Source organism: Meles meles, chromosome 7 (assembly GCF_922984935.1).
Source record: "Meles meles chromosome 7, mMelMel3.1 paternal haplotype, whole genome shotgun sequence".
NCBI lineage: Eukaryota > Metazoa > Chordata > Mammalia > Carnivora > Mustelidae > Meles > Meles meles.
Window position 1 is genome coordinate 21,794,164 of NC_060072.1, and position 19,636 is coordinate 21,813,799.

At 34.2% G+C, this 19,636-nt stretch overlaps 1 protein-coding gene across 12 annotated transcripts in view; it reads left to right on the forward strand.

The window, feature by feature from the left end:
* Nucleotides 1-19,636, forward strand: part of ANKS1B (ankyrin repeat and sterile alpha motif domain containing 1B) — a 1,113,728-nt gene that overhangs the window by 442,102 nt on the left and 651,990 nt on the right. For all 12 annotated transcript variants that reach the window (XM_046012089.1, XM_046012090.1, XM_046012088.1 and 9 more), the window contains exon 11: nt 11,184-11,320. In XM_046012089.1, the coding sequence (XP_045868045.1) occupies nt 11,184-11,320 (137 nt within the window). The remainder of the gene's footprint in view (nt 1-11,183; nt 11,321-19,636) is intronic.

The window sequence follows — 19,636 nt, forward strand, 5'->3', positions numbered from 1 at the left end:
TCCTTTTTTTCCAGGAGTCAAGAATAAATAAAAATGACACAATGGGGTTAAAAAACAAAAGATCAAGTGAAACAACCTAAAGAAAGATATTAAAGCAGTAGCATCAATCAAAATATTATTGAAAGTTAAAAACATTAAAAGAGATAAAGAGGCATACTATGTAACAACTAAAGACTAAAACACAATGTAGCAAGAAGTATAAAGTCAGGGGCGCCTGGGTGGCTCAGTGGGTTAAGCCTCTGCCTTCGGCTCAGATCATGATCTCAGGGTCCTGGGATCAAGTCTTGCATTGGGCTCTCTGCTCAGCAGGAATCCTGCTTCCTCCTCTCTCTCTCTCTCTCTCTCTGCTTGCATCTCTGCCTACTTGTGATATGTCTGTCAAATAAATAAATAAAATCTTAGAAAAAAAGTATAAAGTCACAAAATTTTTCAAACATTTTTCACATACATTGCCTTGAAATATTAAAAGGCAAAACTGATATGATTTCAAAGACAAATTGAAATCCACAGTTTGTGTAAGATTTTAATATATCATATTTCACTGAAAATGAAATTGAAGAAACATAAGAATATACTTTAAAAAATGAAGAAAATTAAGAAACATAATATAAAAATATACTGTGTAAAATAATACAACTAACAATCGTGAGTTAATAAACATATCTTAGAAATATGTATCCATCAATAGAGAATACATGTATTCTTTTCACACATATGTAAAGCACTTAGAAAAACTACTTACTAGATCACAGAGGCAGTCTTAATATATCACATAATCAGGTCCTAATTTCCAGTTTAATTTACGAAATTATGAATTAATGATAAATAATAATACATCGTACCATACTTGAAAAAGTCTTTTTTCTACATTGGGTGGCTTACGAATGACCAATATATGTGTGTAGTTCTGAATTAAAACCTATAATACAATGCATAATTTTATAAGGAGACTATTAATCATTTCCTCCATTTTGCCTGACCCAATTGTGCCTACTTCCTCACCACCTTCATTTTAACAATACTAAGAGCTCAGTATATATACATTAGGATACAAGCAAAGCAAAGCATGTATGTGTATATACATATGGTTTTTATTTCTTTTTACTAAAATAGAATCATGCCTTACCTATTAGTTTGCAACTTTATTTCTTTTATTTCATTGTATCCATTCATATGGATTGTAGTTGTCTGTGAGCAAGTCTGTCCTTTTTGCTGTTACTAATTAACTGGAGAAACTTGCGGGTCTTCCCCGGGCAGTTACACCGTTTTTAAAGGGCCATCATGCATAATTTTTGGTGGACAAAGGAAGGGCTGGGATTTTACTAACATTACCAGGGTTTCCCCATTCCCCTTATCTCATCTCCTTTTTCACCTTGCACACAATGACTGGAAGAGTAAAGGGGAAAAGGAGAGATTAGGATATGGTATATGACAAATTTCATGACAATGCTAATTGCAATTTGCCATGGCAGAGCAAACTGAAAAGGTAATTTATTGTCTAAAAATTTTTTTAAAGATAATTAAGTGGAAAATAATAAGAGGTACATTCATCAGCTGCATAATAAATTTGATAAGAAGTTTGTTCTCAACAGTGAAAAGAGAATCAATGAAAATTATTTGCTTAAGATTAAAATTAAATATCCCAAAAAACATTTTAAAACTTTTTTTTAGCAGGATCCAAACTTATAATTTAAACTTATGCAACACCCTTTGACTTTTCTATTAATAATACTGAGTCAGGGAACTTATTTAACTTGGGTAGACATAATTTTGAAGCTGAAATTATTTTATGTCAAAATCAATTTTCCTAAAAACAATGAAATAATTTTGTCAATGTGGATGAAAACACTAAAGGAAAATAATGTTTTGCTACTCAATTCAGTTACCTGAAAACTTTTAGGTTTAGAATAACTTTGTTTATAGTCGAATCTACTTTTCCAACTGTAATTTTACAAAATTTAAATAGAGTTCAGGTACAATTCATGAAAGTTTACTGCCTGAATTCACATGCTGAAAGTGTAAATTATACTTCAGATTATGAAGACTTAGTACACAAAAAAGGAATGTAAAGTATTTTATTAGTAATTGAAATGACATTTTGGATAAATTGAGTTAAATGATATACTATTAAAATTAATTTCATTGGGGTGCCTGGGTAGCTCAGCCATTAAGTGGATGCTTTTGGCTAAGGTCATGAGCCCAGCATCCTGGAAACAAGTCCTGCATTGGGCTCCCTGCTCAGTGGGAAGCCTGCTTCTCCCTCTCCTACTCCCCATGCTTTTGTTCCCTCTCTCACTGTCTCTCTCTCTCCCTGGCAAATAAATAAATAAAATCTTTAAAAAATACAAATAAGAATGTGTATTCTGTTGCTTTGGGATGAAATGTTCTGAATATATCTGTGATGTCCATCTGGTCCAGTGTGTCATTTAAGGCCTTTATTTCCTTGTTGATCTTTTGCTTGGATGATATGTCCATTTCAGTGAGGGGAGTGTTAAAGTCCCCTACTATTATTGTATTATTATTGATGTGTTTCTTTGATTTTGTTATTAATTGGTTGATATAGTTGGCTGCTCCCACGTTAGGGGAATAGATATTTAAAATTGTTAGATCTTCTTGTTGGACAGACCCTTTGAGTAGGATATAGTGTCCTTCCTCATCTCTTATTATAGTCTTTGGCTTAAAATCTAATTGATCTGATATAAGGATTGCCACCCCAGCTTTCTTCTGATGCCCATTAGCATGGTAAATTGTTTTCCACCCCCTCACTTTAAATCTGGAGGTGTCTTTGCGTCTAAAATGAGTTTCTTGTAGGCAACATACTGATGGGTTTTGTTTTTTTATCCATTCTGATACCCTGTGTCTTTTGATTGGGGCATTTAGCCCATTAACATTCAGGGTAACTATTGAGAGATATGAATTTAGTGCCATTATTAGCCTGTAAGGTGACTGTTATTGTATATTGTCTCTGTACCTTTCTGATCTACTACTTTTAGGCTCTCTCTTTGCTTAGAGGACCCCTTTCAATATTTCCTGGAGAGCTGGTTTGGTGTTTGCAAATTCTTTCAGTTTTTGTTTGTCCTGGAAGTTTTTGATCTCTCCTTCTATTTTCAATGATAGCCTAGCTGGATAGAGTATTCTTGGCTGCATGTTTTTCTCGTTTAGTGCTCTGAATATATCATGCCAGCTCTTCCTGGCCTGCCAGGTCTCTGTGGATAAGTCTGCCACCAATCTAATATTTTTACCATTGTATGTTACAGACTTCTTTTCTCGGGCTGCTTTCAGGATTTTCTCTTTGTCACTAAGACTTGTAAATTTTACTATTAAGTGACGGGGTGTGGACCTATTCTTGTTGACTTTGAGGGGGGTTCTCTGCATCTCCTGGATTTTGATGCTTGTTCCCTTTGCCATATTAGGGAAATTCTCTCCAATGATTCTCTCCAATAGACCTTCTGCTCCCCTCTCTGTTTCTTCTTCTTCTGGAATCCCAATTATTCTAATGTTGACAACTATCATATGATCTCCCTGATATGAGGACATGGAGAAGCAACATGGGGGGGTAGGGGGATAGGAGAAGAATAAATGAAACAAGATGGGATTGGGAGGGAGATAAACCATAAATGACTCTTAATCTCACAAAACAAACTGGGGGTTGCTGGGGGGAGATGGGATTGGGAGAGGGGGAGCGGGCTATGGACATTGGGGAGGGGAGGCGAACCATAAGAGACTATGGACTCTGAAAAACAACCTGAGGGTTTTGAAGGGTCAGGGGTGGGAGGTTGGGGCAACCTGAGGGTTTTGAAGGGTCAGGGGTGGGAGGTTGGGGGAACAGGTGGTGGGTAATGGGGAGGGCACGTTTTGCATGGAGCACTGGGTGTTGTGCAAAAAGAATGAATACTGTTACGCTGAAAAAATAAATAAAATGGAAAAGAAGAAAAAAAAAGGAAAAAAAATACAAATAAAATTAATGTTATCTATTTAAAAATTTTTTTTAAATGCAGCTACTAACAAATTTAAAATCCCATATTTAGCTCATGTTATATTTCTCTTAGATAATGCTAGTGTAGAGAAGTAGACTAATTCAGTCTTTCCTTTAGCATGGTTGATACTAGTGTTTTTTTTATTAGCTGGTAGAAAATTTCTTTTCAGTTTCATAATCTCTTATTGGTACTGCCAAACTATTTTTTAGGATTTTTGTCAAATTTGATGAATCCTCTGTTTCATATCTATGCTATTGGATTTGGAATAACTTTCCATGTATGAACTTCTATACATATCAAATATTTTTGGCACATAAATATTTCTAGGCCTCATATTCATATCACAATATCACTCATATTGTAGTAGTGCTCTAAACCTTATAGTCACACACCAGGTGGGTTGGCACAAGAGGTGACAGGGGAATTTCTAGAAACCATTTTAACATCTGGACTATACAAGGAAATGACTTCAACCTTGCAAATATGTACCACTAAATCCAAAGCACATGTATCCCCAACTCATCTTCCCCTTAGCCAGATTCCAAAAATGTCTGCAGCCATTTTAATACTACCAAAACCAAAGAGAACTATGATAGCAAGAAAACTGGAGTTGGAAAAAATTTGAAGAGCTCTTAACTTACGGCAAGTAAAATGTTTTACTTTTTATAAAATTTACAAAGACATTTCCAGGGACCCTCCCAGCTCCTTGGAACAGGCCCATGAAAGTTTAGGATCCTGAAATTTAAACTTTAGCATTTGCCTCTGAGTGTAACACCTTTACTTTACAGAAAGAAAAGCCATAAATATTTTCCTACGTATTACTTTTTTCATTCAACAGTATTTCAGAGGACCTCCCAGCCAGTGGGTATCACTATAATTTATTATTTTAAAGGTTGCATAATATTTCATGGTATTATGTATCATGATTAATTCCACCTCTATTGATGAATGTTCACTTCATTTTGTATTATTTTTCCACTGTTAACAAAGGAGCAACAAACATCATTGTGCACTTGTCTTATATGGAGAGGCTTTTATTTCTATGATATAAATTTCAATGTGAATCACATTTAAGGAACATCCTACTTTCCCTGAACATTCCCTTTTATGTTTGTTGATGTGGCACAATTGTTACTAGAACTCCCTTTCATTGTCAAAAGTATCCTTGTTTGGACAATAATTGTGTGCATACCCTAGTGAAAGGAAATGTATATTTTAATATATTTAAATCATTGTAACTTTTTATGTGCCATACATTGCTTTAAGCACTTTACATGTATCTCATTTAGTTTCTACAAATACGCTATTATTATTTTTATTTTACAAATAAGGAAACTGAAGCACAGAGAAATTAAGTAACTTAACCCAAGTTCACATTTCTAGTAAGTGTGGAGTCATGATTTAAATTAGCCCACAGTCTGGGTCCAGAATAGGGTGACTAACCAAGTCCCAGGACTGAAGGAGTTCCCAGGATGTAGGACTTCCAGGTTTAAAACTGAGAAAGAACCTAGCAAACCAAGGTAAGTTGTCTGTGCTATCAAGAGGCAATGATCTTAATGACGTTGCTTTCCAAAATCGCTGTTCCATTTCTTTTGCCATCAAAAAGTGCATGTGGACTGGACTTAATGACTTGCTTCTAGTGAATGGAATATGGTTAAAATAATAGGTGTCATTCCCAAGATCAGATTACAAAAAAGCTCTGGCTTCCATCTTGCTAGTTTTCTTTTGCTCTCTGGCTTACTCACTCTGATAGAAGTCACTGTCCCATTGTGAGCCTCCGTGGAGAGACCCACGTGACAAGGAACTGAGGGAAGCTTCTAGTCAACAGACAATGAGAAACTAAGGCCCTTGGTCCAACAGTTCATGAAAATTGAGTGCTGCCAACAACCATGTGAGTGAAGCCCACTGCTTCCAGTCAAACCTCAGATGAAACCATAGACCCAGCTGACATCTTAATAACCCTCATCTCTGTTTTTGTTGGGGGATACTTTTTCTATAAATACTTAATGTAATGACTTATATACCTGATTTTATTACTTTCATTTTATGTATACACATGCACACATGTACATACATTGTGGTAGTTACAAACCAAAATCTACAATAGCTAGATGCACAAAAAAATAATTAAATAAAGAGAAAGAGAAAGAAACCCAAAAATAACACTAAAGAAAAACACCAAACCACTAGGAAAGAGACTAAGAAAAGGGAACAGAAAAGAATTATAAAAACAATCAGAAAACAATTAACAAAATGGCAACAAATACATACATATCAGTAAATACTTTAAATGTAAACAGACTAAATGCTCACATCAAAAGACATAGGATGGCTGAATGGTTAAACAAACAAGACCCATCTCTATGCTGCCTATAAGAAATGGCTTCAGATCTTAAGGCACACACAGACTGAAGTGAAGGCAAGGAGAAAACTTGTGCACTGCTGGTGGGAATGTCAACTTGTGTAGCCACTATGGAAAATGGTAGGGAGGTTCCTCAAAGAATTAAAAATAGAACTATCATGCAACCCAGCAATTCCACTTAGGATATTGCACAAAGAGAATGAAAATATATGCACCTCTCCATTCATTGTAGCATTCTTTACAATAAGTGTAAGTCTGTAGATGAATTGATAGCAATGTATGGTGAGAATTCAGAAATAGACTTACTGTGAGGATCATCTCATAATATATAGAAATATCAAATCACTTCAATGTACACCTAAAACTGATAAGACATTGTATGTCAGCTCGGCTTCAATTTAAAATAATATGGCAGGATTTCAGGTTAGGTTTGTCTGATTTCAAAGCTCAGGTTTGTTGTTTATGATCCATCCAATGCTTGGCATTTCCTCCATGAATATCCTATTCAAACTGAAATCTTCTTTATCCCACAATTGTGCCCAATTCTTTTCCATCTCTCTATCTTTTGCTGATCCTACCTTCAACTCTTGGAATGCCCTTCCCACTCATTTCTTCATGTATGAATCTTACTAATCTGTCAGAGACCTGCTTAATCACCACCTCTGCCTTGACACTTTTCATGAGTCCCCAGCCAGAAGTAATCTCAGTTCTATTTGTCAGCTATATAGGAATTAGCATGGTCTCTGGTGCACTTTAGCTGCTCAGTACATGCTAGTGAATGATGTTAGAATTCTACTCTGTAACATTGCATATGAATTATTTTGTATTCATAGAATACTTTTCTTTTAAAAGCTCAAGTAAGCTAGAAGATTTTTTTCTTAGCTTGTTATTTTAGAGGAAATGGACAGTCATAATGCATAATTTAATGTGTAGTAAGAGAAGCTAACTAGAAGATAAGTCTCATTTCAGTCTGAGATTGCAAGTATATTTAGTAATTTTCTCTTAAGCAGCTTTTGCCCACCTCATGTCCTTTTTCATCAGCAATATTTTGTAGCTGCAGGTGTAAAATGTAGGTTGACCGTGTAAAACTGTCTTGAACACAGACTGTTGTTTCACAAATTCACTGGATAATTGGTATTTTCATAAATAATATAATAAAAGATATTTAAAATATGCTTCTCATTTGGATTTTCTCCAAAAGGGACCATAGAATTACAAAAACCAGATCATTTTTCTCCATGTAATTAAGGGCATTTTTGATGGTTACCACTGGCATACAGGTTTTGCTTTATTCACTTTATTTCATTTAGTATTTTTAAAGGCATTGAGCTAAGAGCTATGAAGGGGATAAGGGAAATATAAGTGTCGGCAAAAATACAACCTAGTCTGGAAGAGATAATGAACAATGCAAGGTAGTATAAAATTAAATTATCAGTGTAATGATACAGATCATGGATTCAGAAGATGGAGACAGTTATAATATTTTCTAAATAATATAGTACTTGATTACCCACTGTCTTATACTATGTATTAAATTACATATAAGAAACATTCAAAAGGCATTTGCCTTACAGTCTGCATAAATTACCCCTCAGTTTTTCTGACTTTGATGCAAAGGTAGTCAACAGGGCCAGCCCTTGCAGTGAATCATTCCTCAGGGGATCATCTCTTATTCCTGGAATTAAATTCTATCTCTACCAGTTTGTGTTAATAGCCAAAAGATACTTTTCTCAAATTCTATCTAAGTACACACAGTCTTTACTCTAAATGTATTATCTGCAAAGCATTGTTATTATTATTATTTTTCCCTCTGGCTTTTCTTTCCTCTTCTATGTTTTGTTTTAATTCTGAGGATATTTGGTTTATAGGGAAAAACAAAACCCATATTATGTACCTGTTAATATGCTAGATATTTTTCATATATATTCTCTCATTCACACACATAAAGAATAACTTTCTTCTAGACAATTATTAATCATTCTCATTTTTAAAGTTAAAAAACTGATGTCCAGAGAGGTTAAATAAATTGTCTAGCATTGAGCAGGCAAGTCATCCACAGACTTCAGCATCTGGTATTAGAATGTAATTTGGATGCTTTTTTGAATTAATATGTACTAACAGACAAAGAATTAAGTTTAATGTTGTAGATCTTGTGCTAACAAAAGTTGAGTAACAAGTAGCACAGAACTGAAGATGAGAAAGGTAATGGAATAAAATACCATGAATGAGAATCAGAGACACAGAAACGGACTCATGAAGACTTCAGATATTGGAATTATCAGGCATAGATTTTAAAAAACCAAAAACTACGCTTGTTATTTTCTACTAAATAAAAGCAAGATTGCAATTGCTAAAAAACTGAAAAATGCCAAATGGTGACATTGTATATTTGAAAAAGAACCAAATAGAAATTTTAGAATTGTGAAGTGTAAGTGAAATTATGAAAATGACTTGATAGTAGACTAGACACTGCTGAGGAAAGAGCCAATAAACTGGAAAGTGAGTATGAAAAAGCTCCTCAGAATACAACACAGAGAGACAACTACAAAAGAGAGAATAAAGAAAGAGAACAAAGTCTCTAACATTATTTCACTGGAATTCAATAAACATTAGCTACAATTATTATGTCACTTCTTGCTTAAATATCCTCAATATTTCTCATTGCCTACAGAATTAAACTAATATACTAATAAAACTCCCTTGTACTTATTTAAGCTTACCTCCAACTTTTTCCCAACTAAAATAATGGCTTTGTCTATGCTCTTTTCCCCTCCATGCCCTTCTTTATGTTTTATATTCCATCTCAGCTTTCTTGCCTGAAAATGGAAGGCTTTCACAACCCTCTTTCATAGCCACGGTCTGGTGATTGCTCCTCCTCTCGCTGTCTCATCATGCTTCCTTTATCTGTTATCAGGTCTCAAATGATATTACATTACACTTTTTCTACATGTCTGATGTCACACTTGACTGTATACTTCTTAAGAGCATGGATTTTTAAGAATTTTATTAAACTTTATTTTTTAAAGAAGCTTTAGGTTCCCAGAAAAATCAAGCAGAAGTTATAAAGGTTTCTCTTGTACCCTGTCCCCTCATAGGCACAGCTTTCCCCACTATCAATATTACCCACCATAGTGGTACACTTGTTACAATCAGTGACCCTACATTGACCCACCATTATCATCCAATGTCCATATAAATGATCCTAGGGTTCACTCTTGATGCTGTACTTTCTATGGGTTTGGACAAACGTATAATGACAATGTATCCACCACTATTGTATCATACAGAATAGTTTTACTGCCCTACATATCCTCTGTGCTCTAGCTGTTCATCCTTCCCTACTTTTTACCTAAAGGTTCTTTTTTTCCCTAGAATATAACATAATACCTGACATATAGTTGCCCTTAAATGTTTTAAGATGTATGGTTGAATGAATGAAAGGAAGGTATAAGTTGGAGAGGATCAGGGTTGCTTTTCATTGTCTTGTTTACTGATATTTTATCTCTGCTTCAGTATTTATTCATACTAATTCTATTATAGTCAGAAGACCACCCAATTACTGTCTTTCAGAACTCTGGGTATTCTTGAGATGCTAATTCAAATCTCGCCTTAGCCATTAAACCTGAGTCCAGAGTGAGCTCTGGGTACTTTTAAGACTTATTTAATAAATGATCTATTTAATTCAATGTGTCACATTTGTATTTTTTGTTGTTGTTGTTTTATTTCATGAATCTGTGTCGGGACTCCCCAGTGTAACAGAATTATGTTTTTATATGGTGGGTAGAGTTTTCACCCCCTTACTTTTTGTAACAAGAGGTGTCTTCATAAATTATTACTTTTCATTTGGGATTGTAGACAATGGCCATGGAACAGAGAAAACTTACTAATCTATAAAGAATTCACAGTCTCAGTCTCTTTTGCATGATTTCAACTGCCTAGGACAGAAAATTATTGGGAACAAATTAAAAACAAAGAATTTTGTTTGTTTTTTAGATCTGAGCTTGCAACATTTTCCATACAAAGCTGTAGAGGATTGCCAAATTGTCATTAAGATAATGCATCTTTTATGTGCTAGCAAGAGTTATTTATGGAGCTTTTCCATCCTTTTCTAAGTATATTAAACACTCTAAAACTGCATCTTTTCTTGTCATTTTGTTTTGATAAAATTTTAAGAAGTTTTAGGCAGGTTGCTGATTTTAAAGTCATCCCTTTATTCCTCCTCGAACTCTCAATACTAAACATAAGGAAGAGATTTAGTTTGTATAAGATGTGTTTATCTGGGTGTGATAGTTTTTTGTCAGTCTACATTATAAAACTATTGTGCACAAGTGTCAGTGTTTCCTCAGGTTAATTCACTGGGATGCCTCTCAATAGTTTGAGGGTCTTCTGGGGAAAGTAGTTTGAGGAGGCTTGAATTTGGATTTTATACGTCAGGGAGATGCAAAACTTCCACTTTAAAAAGATCAATAACCATTTGAGAGATGATGGGGAAAACTAAGCCCATTCATATAAAAAATCATATTCTTAGGTAAGTTGAAGTTTTGGCCATTTGTATAATAATGACAGTCTTAATAGCTGTGTTGGGTGATCTATCATTATGAATTGTATAATAATACTCTTCTTGGAATAATACTACAGGGTATGATATTTACCATTCCAAAGGAAAGCAAAGCATTCAATAAACATTATCTTTAAAATATACTGCTGTTCATATTCCTCATTATGATCTTATAATTGATACCAGTTTTAAGTTAAAAGCTCAATTCATGTTCACTAAAGTAATTTCAAGTCTTAAATGGTAAACTGAGTGATTAGGTTTATGGCAGTTCTATTTTTATTCACAGATAATGCATCTGAGGTAGCAGTTACAGCTCCAGGAAGTAGTAACCATAGAAACAGCTCAACAGGCCCAACACCTGACTGCTCACCTCCATCCCCTGACACTGCCCTCAAAAATATTGTTAAAGTTATTCGACCCCAGGTAAGTGCCCAGAATGGCATCATCTACAGTAAAATATTTTGTTTTTTAATCATTGTATGTATACTACATATATTGTAATGCCTGGTCTCTTTTGTGCTATGTGAGTACATTTTTAGATTAGAAGAAGGGACTTGGAGGAGGATATTTCCTTCCTTGGAGTTAATGATACACATTGAAATCTATATTATTTTTGGAATAATGAATTTGTATATTACAGGAAAAAAAGTGAAACTTAGAAAAATGTCTATTTTACATCATTTTCCTCTCACATTTTAATATTTATCCTCCAATTACTTAGCTATTACTTGTTTTCTGGGTTTTCCTGCTCCTTTTATCTTCACTTCGCTGGACATGCCAAATTATTTGTGATCACTTCTCTATCTTCCAACCCAAGTTGTTTTGATAATTTTAAAAAAACTCTCTATTCCTTATGGTTTCCAACTAATTTTGCCTGTGTTTAATATTGCACCTCTCGTTGCTCCTTATTTTTCTCCAGTGCTCACTTTCCTTTAGTTCATCTCCCTCCATCTTTTGTTCTTTTTTTCAATTTTTGTCACTTGTATGTATGGGTTTCTTTCTCTTCCCTCTTCTCTTTCATTTGGATTTCCCAGTAGGCGGTTTGCAGGCAAGCTTTAGAAATATCATTGGGACAAGCTGTTCTGTGATATTTCATTGAAAATAGCACTTGTAAAGCTGTTTGCATTACATTTTTGCCAACAGATGGACTCAGAACATGGAATTGGTGGTGTTCTCAACCTGGCTCATTCTGAATGGGCCTCATAAAATCCAAGAGAGGGGGACTTTGGATCCAATCAATGCCATTCACCATCTACTTAGATATATAGAAGGAACAAATTCTTTGACCAATTTGTAAGACAAAAGTCTCTTTTTAAGACTGTTTTGGTCTAAATGAGAAATGATTTGCTTAATATCTACCTTCTTCAATATGATTTATTTTAGTTTATTTTCATTATAATCATCCTCATGAATTAAATGGCATTTTAACTTCACATATTCCCTGTAGTTTATAGAAGACTTTCACATAAACTGTTTCATTTAACCTTCATTAATTTCAAGGGAATGAAATATAATAGTGTTATGGAAAAGGATATTGACACTCCAAAGAGGCAAAATTGTGCAACTGATTCAAAGTTCCTTTTTCTTTTTTCTTAATGAAAGAGTTGTCTCCTCCTCTTCTTGGTTGTACAATATCTTTATGAGAATGGAACTTACAGGTTCATTTAGGCAACGTAACATTTCACACAGTATCCAACTATGTGGAGAAGGAAATGTCTTCAAAGATCCCTTCTTTTTTTTTTCTTTTTTTTTTTTTTTTTAGAAAAATTTGATCTAATTCGTTTGGTTCAAAAAATAAACTTCACTAAAGCCAGATTTAGAGGTTAAATGTCACATTTATCTTCCCTGGGTCTCTCATTATATGAAGGTGTTTCTGGTGTTACTGTGCAGCCATTACATTTTCAGCATTTTTAATTACTTGGGTAGGAGAATATCTTATGCATAAGTTAATGATATCCATTAATAAACACATTTATTTTTATATCAACATAAATTAATATAAATGAATTTAGTCATTCAATGGATAAAAAGCAGATTTTCTTTCTACGTATTTGTAATCTAATCAACTCTAAGGGAGCTTACTCCATAAATTCTTCTTTGCATTCTCTACTGTATTTTATTTTGGTTAATTGAAAAAATAGTAGCAGTAGCCAGAAATTCCATTTTGACTTGATTCCTTGATTCTGTCCATTAAGAAATGTTTATGAAGCAACTGATTCCACCTTTCCTTTTTAAGTGTTGCAGTGATTTAGGAAGGAAAAATATGAAGTGAGAAAGTCAGGAAACTAAGATGATGGTATTTAAATTTGAGCCAGTGCAGCCTGAAGTATGTATGTAATAGAAGAGTAGCAGCTAAGGTGTATAGTTGGGAAAGAATATAACCTCAGTTGGAATACTGTTCCTTTAACCTCAGAGAATTTGGTGCTTTATCTATTTCTTCTTATGAGTTCTGATATTCTAGGCTTCCTATTCTCAGTAAAGAACAGGTAATAAAAAATTTAAGTAGGGGCGCCTGGGTGGCTCAGTGGATTAAGCCGCTGCCTTCGGCTCAGGTCATGATCTCAGGGTCCTGGGATCGAGCCCCGCATCGGGCTCTCTGCTCCGCAGGGAGCCTGCTTCCTCCTCTCTCTCTCTGCCTGCTTCTCTGCCTACTTGTGATCTCTGCCTGTCAAATAAATAAATAAAATCTTAAAAAAAATTTTAAGTAGAAGTAATTACAGGGAATATAAGTAGGATATGTGATTTCAAGAAAAGGATGAGACTAGAGGGTGTGGATGGGGGACAGCTAGATGGATAAAATAGTGGACTCCCTGGTGTGTTCTGACAAGTCACAGGTCTGTCAAGGATGAAACATTGTCAAGAGCTAACTATTCCAAAGAAAAGATAAGTATTGGTTAGCTTATGTAAGCCCATATTTTGATCACAGGTTTAATATTCTTTTTTTTTTTAAAGATTTTATTTATTTATTTGACAGATAGAGATCACAAGTAGGGAGAGAGGCAGGCAGAGAGAGAGAGAGAGGAGGAAGCAGGCTCCCTGCCAAGCAGAGAGCTCGATGCGGGGCTCGATCCCAGAACCCTGGGATCATGACCTGAGCCGAAGGCAGAGGCTTTAACCCACTGAGCCACCCAGGCACCCACAGGTTTAATCTTCTAAAGTGTCTGCTAATTCTGGCTTTATGTAGAAATGCAAGAAATGTGAAGTTAGATTGACTTGTGGTATGCAAACATTTTTTTCATTTACTAATTAGACATTAATAACATGGATGAAATGATCATTTCACTCTTAAAACTGTCGATGAGCCTTGGAAAGAGAAGTATAAGTACAACTCTTATCTATGAATTTACATATATTTGCCCAAGTATTAGTAGATATATTCAGTCTTACTGTGAGAAGAATGATCTAGAACAGATGTGAGATGAAAACGGAACTTTCTTCTCATTCACTACAAATAGAGACTGCTTAGATAGAGCAAATTATGTTACTTCTTTGCCTCAAGCATGTGTTTACCTAATTTACTTTCCATAACTCTATCTGCAAATGGAGAATAGCCATTGTAACCAAGGAGTCCTTGCTGTCACAATGAGGTAGTCCTGATTACACATTGCATGTGCTTCTGATTAGTGTATTAATTACTTGGAAGCTACCAACGTGTGGTACTTTGTTAAGTTTGATTCTATTCAGCATACTTAACTCACTAAGTCACAGCTGTTAGTTCTGCATCTTGCGTTTGATCTTTTTACCTTTGCTTCTTTTTTTTTTTTTTTTAAAGATTTATCCACTTGACAGATAGAGACCACAAGTAGGCAGAGAGGCAGGCAGAGAGAGAGAGAGGAGGAAGCAGGCTCCCAGCCAAGCAGAGAGCCTGATGCGGGGCTCGATCCCAGGACCCTGGGATCATGACCTGAGCCGAAGGCAGAGGCTTTAACCCGCTGAGCCACCCAGGCGCCCCTTTACCTTTGCTTCTTTGGGCTCTTTCATGTCTTAAAATTCTCCAGATTGTGAAGCATTCTATTTTCTATTCACAGAGACTGAAATATTTTCATGCTACTGGTTATCTTTGTTTCTCTCCAGTATATTGATCCACAAGCCTGAGTTTCTCTGTTTAGATGAATTCACAAGGCTGGGTTTATTTATTTATATTTGAAAATAAAATTACTTTGAAACTTGAAGAAGTACTTAAAAATACTTGAAAAAAATAATGTCATTGAAAAAAAATTTAAGTAAGTCTATTGATACACCAAGTTTTCTTCTTTCTACTAGTTATATGCTAGTTGCACGAAGCTTTTTTTTTTTTTTAATGTTTTCCTGGTGAAACATCTTTTTTTCTCCCTAATGGAAGAATAAAACACAATTTAGTTAATTTTGACCATTTGTATATGTAAGTGTAACCGCCACTCAAAGCCAGATATTAAAACATTATCAACCCAGAAAGTTGTTTCATGCCTGTTTCCAGTCAACTCTACCCGGTCCCACCTAAGAAGTAACTTCTAATTATTATCACCATAGATTAGGATCGTCTATTCTTAGACTTTATGTACATGGAATTCTACAATGTGTGTTTGTTTTATGTATGTCAGTGTCTGACTTCTTTCACTCAACATAATGTTTTTGGGATTCACTCATATTGTTCCCTTTTTGCTGAGAAGTATTCTCTTGGATCAATATAGTACAATTTGTTTATCCATTTTCCTTTTGATTGATATTTGTGTTGTTTCCTGCTCTTTGCTATTTTGAATGACTCTGCTGTCAATACTCACATTTGCATCTTTTTATGAACATATATTTTCATAGAGATACAAAAGAATGGAATTGTTAGGTCATGGGTAGATGAATAAATAATTTTATAAGAATCTTCCCAAGAATTTTCCTAAGTAGTTGTTCCATTTTATAATCCCCAACAGAAATATGTGAGTATTTTAGGTTCTCTCCATTCCGTCAAACATTTGGTATATTAGACTTTTAAATTTTTATATTTTAGCCATTCATATGGGTGTGAAGAGATTTCTCATTATGGTTTTAATTTTGCATTTTTCTGCTAACTAATAATGTTGAGCACCTTTTCCTGTGGTTATTGCCCATTCTTAGCTCTTTTGAGGAGTGCCTATGCAAGTCCTTTAATGGGGTTGTTTAATTTCCTACTTGCTGATTTGTAGTAATTCTCTATAAATTGTCTTGTAATTCCTAACAATAAGGGTCCTTTGTCAGGTTTATGTACTGCAAATATTTTTCTTCACTCTGTGATTTGCCTAAATATTTCTAATGATGGCTTTGGTGAACAGAATGTTTTAATTTTGGTGATTTACAATTTCTCAGTTTTTTTTCCTTTAATGGTTAGTGCTTTGTGTATCTTGTCCAGGTTGTGAATATATGTACCCATATTTTTTTTTAATAGAAGCTTTCTGGTTCTTGCTTTTACATTTAGTTCTATGATCCATCTCAAATTGTTGTATGGTGTGAGGTAGGAGTTAAGATTCATTTTTTTTCCTACACAGAAAAAGACTTTCCTGTCCTCATTGAGTTAATACTTTAGTATTGTTTATTATTTTCACTTTCCAATTGTTTGTTTTTGGTATATAGGAATGCAATTGAATTTTATATTATCCTTGTATCCTGCCACCTGGACAACTTCATTTAAAAGTTTTAGTAGTTTTTATTTTTAAGTAAGCTTCTTAGAGTTCTTTCTGTCATTGAGAATAATAATGGTTTTACTTCTTTTCTAGTCTCTACACTTTTTATTTCTTTTTCTTACTGCTGTGACTACAGTGCAGTGGTGTATAGAAGTGGTAAAACCAAAATCCTTGCCTTATTCTCCATCTTTGAGGGAAAGCATTCAGCATTAAGCATAACATCAGTTATAAGTTTTTTGTATGTATCCTCCTACTCCGAGTTTGTTGAGTTTTTAGCATAAAAGGGTGTCGATGTTTTTCAATTTTTTTCTGTATATACTTAGATAATCATATCATTTTTTCCCTCTTTTGTTCTTGTTAATGTAATAAGTTACATTGTTTTATTTATAAATACCAATTAAACTTTATATTTCTGGGATAAATACCACTTGATTATGATGTTTTTCCTTTTCCTGCAGTATTTAATGCAAAAGACAATTTGGATAAAGCATCAGTGTATGCAGAAATGGATTAGATCTAAGGGAGGTAAAGATGACTAATGATTTGAGCCCAGTTGGCTGGGATTTTGAAATGATATTTATAGATATAGGAAAGACCAGAGCGGAAGTTCATTTTGGAGGGAGAAACATGATAAATTTGGTTTTGTAAACTTATTGAGTGTAAGGCATGTTATGCAAATTGGAAATAATGGAGTGGACCTCTGGTGAGAGAGTAGGGGTTTAATGAAAATATTGTATAGTCATTTATAGAATTTGATGGTGAAGGGAGATAGTACCAAAGATAGAATGCTGGGAAATATTTACACTTAAGGAATGTAATATTTATTGAACACCTAATATAATTTTATTTTCATAATATTTTGGAGTTGATTTTGTTTTAATATTATAGATGAAAAAATTGAGGACAAGACAGTTTAAATAACTTCTTCACATATACTTCAGGAAGAAGATCTTAGCAAAAGAGAGAAGGAGCATTGAGAGATATAAAAGAGAAAAGACAAAAACATTACCATGAATATAAAGGGAGAAAAGAAGAAGAGATTTGTCAACATTTTCAAAACTTATAGATGATGAGATAAAAGGGAGACAAAAATGTCACTTTATTTGGTGATTTTGAGGGCAAAGTCCTTCAAGAATGCAATTTCCCCCAAGCAGAAATTAAACTTTGTTGTAGAGAATGGGAAAGAGGAAACTAAAAGTTGATTGGAGAGACATGAGTGATGGGGATTGAAATATTAAATTTTATAATAGGAGTGATTAAATGTAATTGGCTGCAAAGTTCAAATACTCTTGGCATTACTGGATACAGGAGATACTTTGGATAAAGCATCAGTTAGTTGTTAGAGCACTGGATTCTTGAGCTGTGCCCTTGGTGGTGGTTTTTATCAGATGAGTTTTCCCACTTCTTTCTCCTATTTTACAACACACATCAAATATAAAATAATGGAAGAAGGTGAAGAAAGAGAAAGAGATTACTTTTAGCACAGTATTATAGAAATCATCCAAACATGTGCTTAATATTGAACATTATAATAACCTTTTAATGAACGCAGGCAGATGCTAATAGGAAGTCAACCTGAAAAATATGAAAGTTCTGATATTCTTGAGGTGTTGCTGGTACTGTCCAGATCCTACCACATACTTTAAATCCTACTCTAAGTATAACTCAACAGAATGAAATGACTTCAGGCTGCATTCTTTTGCAGCTAAGGAGGGACCCTATCAAAAAGAAGCAAACAGGCCATAAGGGTAAAGAAAAGAAAGAGAAAAGTCAAGCGGCCAGTTCTCTGAAGAGACTAAGGGAGATAGATAATTTGAAGAAAGATAAACTGCTCCTGAATTCCTACCCACAACGATTCTGTTTAGATCAAATGATAACTCAAACCTTGAAGAAAATAATATTTTGGATATTCTTCTGGATTCTTCTGGATTCTTCTGATGCTTAATGAGCTAGTAATAAATTAAGTTAATAACAAACCATACTCTCTCTCCCTCCTATTATGGGGTTACATAAAATTCTTGCCAAATCTAGAATACCATTTTACTGGGCACTGTAGGGTTATAGAATACATATGCTAAATTTTAAAATTAGAATGAGAGTGGGTATGTAAAAAGCAGAGGCATGTAACTCAGAAGGAGTACAAAACATTGTATTGGGTTGCTACAAAAATAGTAAGGAATAAAAAGACCTTCAAAGAGATAATCTTTTAAAAATATTTTTTATTATTAAGTATTGAGCCATTTATTTTTATTATTGAATGTGTATTCTTTTATTTCTTATAAAAACCCTGCAAAGTAGGTACTATTTTCTTTATTTTACTGACTGGAGCTAAGACTTAGAAGGGCAAATAATTCCCTGTGTTACAAAGCCACTGCCTGGATGAACTCTGGTCTCCTCACTTCAGGAGTCTATTAATGTTAATTAACTTATTGAGGAGAAAATAATGAAGGTGGAATATTGATATTCCAAAGGGTTGATGAAGTTTAGGAGGATAATAGTAGATTGGAAAAAGGAAGAAGAGCAGAAACATAGATGACAACAGTTTGTACCTCAAATATGGGAAAAGAAGACTGTATTCAATAATTTTGGAGTCTTGCCACCAAAGCCATGTGAAAAAAGGTTAAAAACACAAAGATAAGAAAATATAGAGAATAATCTTAGATGAAACAAAGGACAATTTGGAAATGAAAAAAAATTGAGAGAGAAATCTGTGGCCCAAACAACTGACCAGTAGTCTTTGACAAATAAGAATTTCATGGGAAGATTAAAAACAAACAAACAAACAAACAAAAAGTCTGGGCCTAACACCAGAACAATTAAATCAGTATCTCTAAAGGCAAGTATTTTTAATCCAGTATTCTTGGATAGGCTATAGATGGTCTATGAAACTCATGGAATCATATATAAAATTTTACTTGTAGGTGACGTTTTTCTGGGAATTCAATTCTAATCATACCTCTGTCACATAACTACCCTCTGTGTAATCTTTATGACCTTCAATTTGTCAGTAAAGTGAGGGTGGTATTTGCCTCACATTATTACCTAGTAAAACTCAAATCAGATCAAATATGCCATAGGGTATTGTAAATTGTAAAGCCATATATAGTGA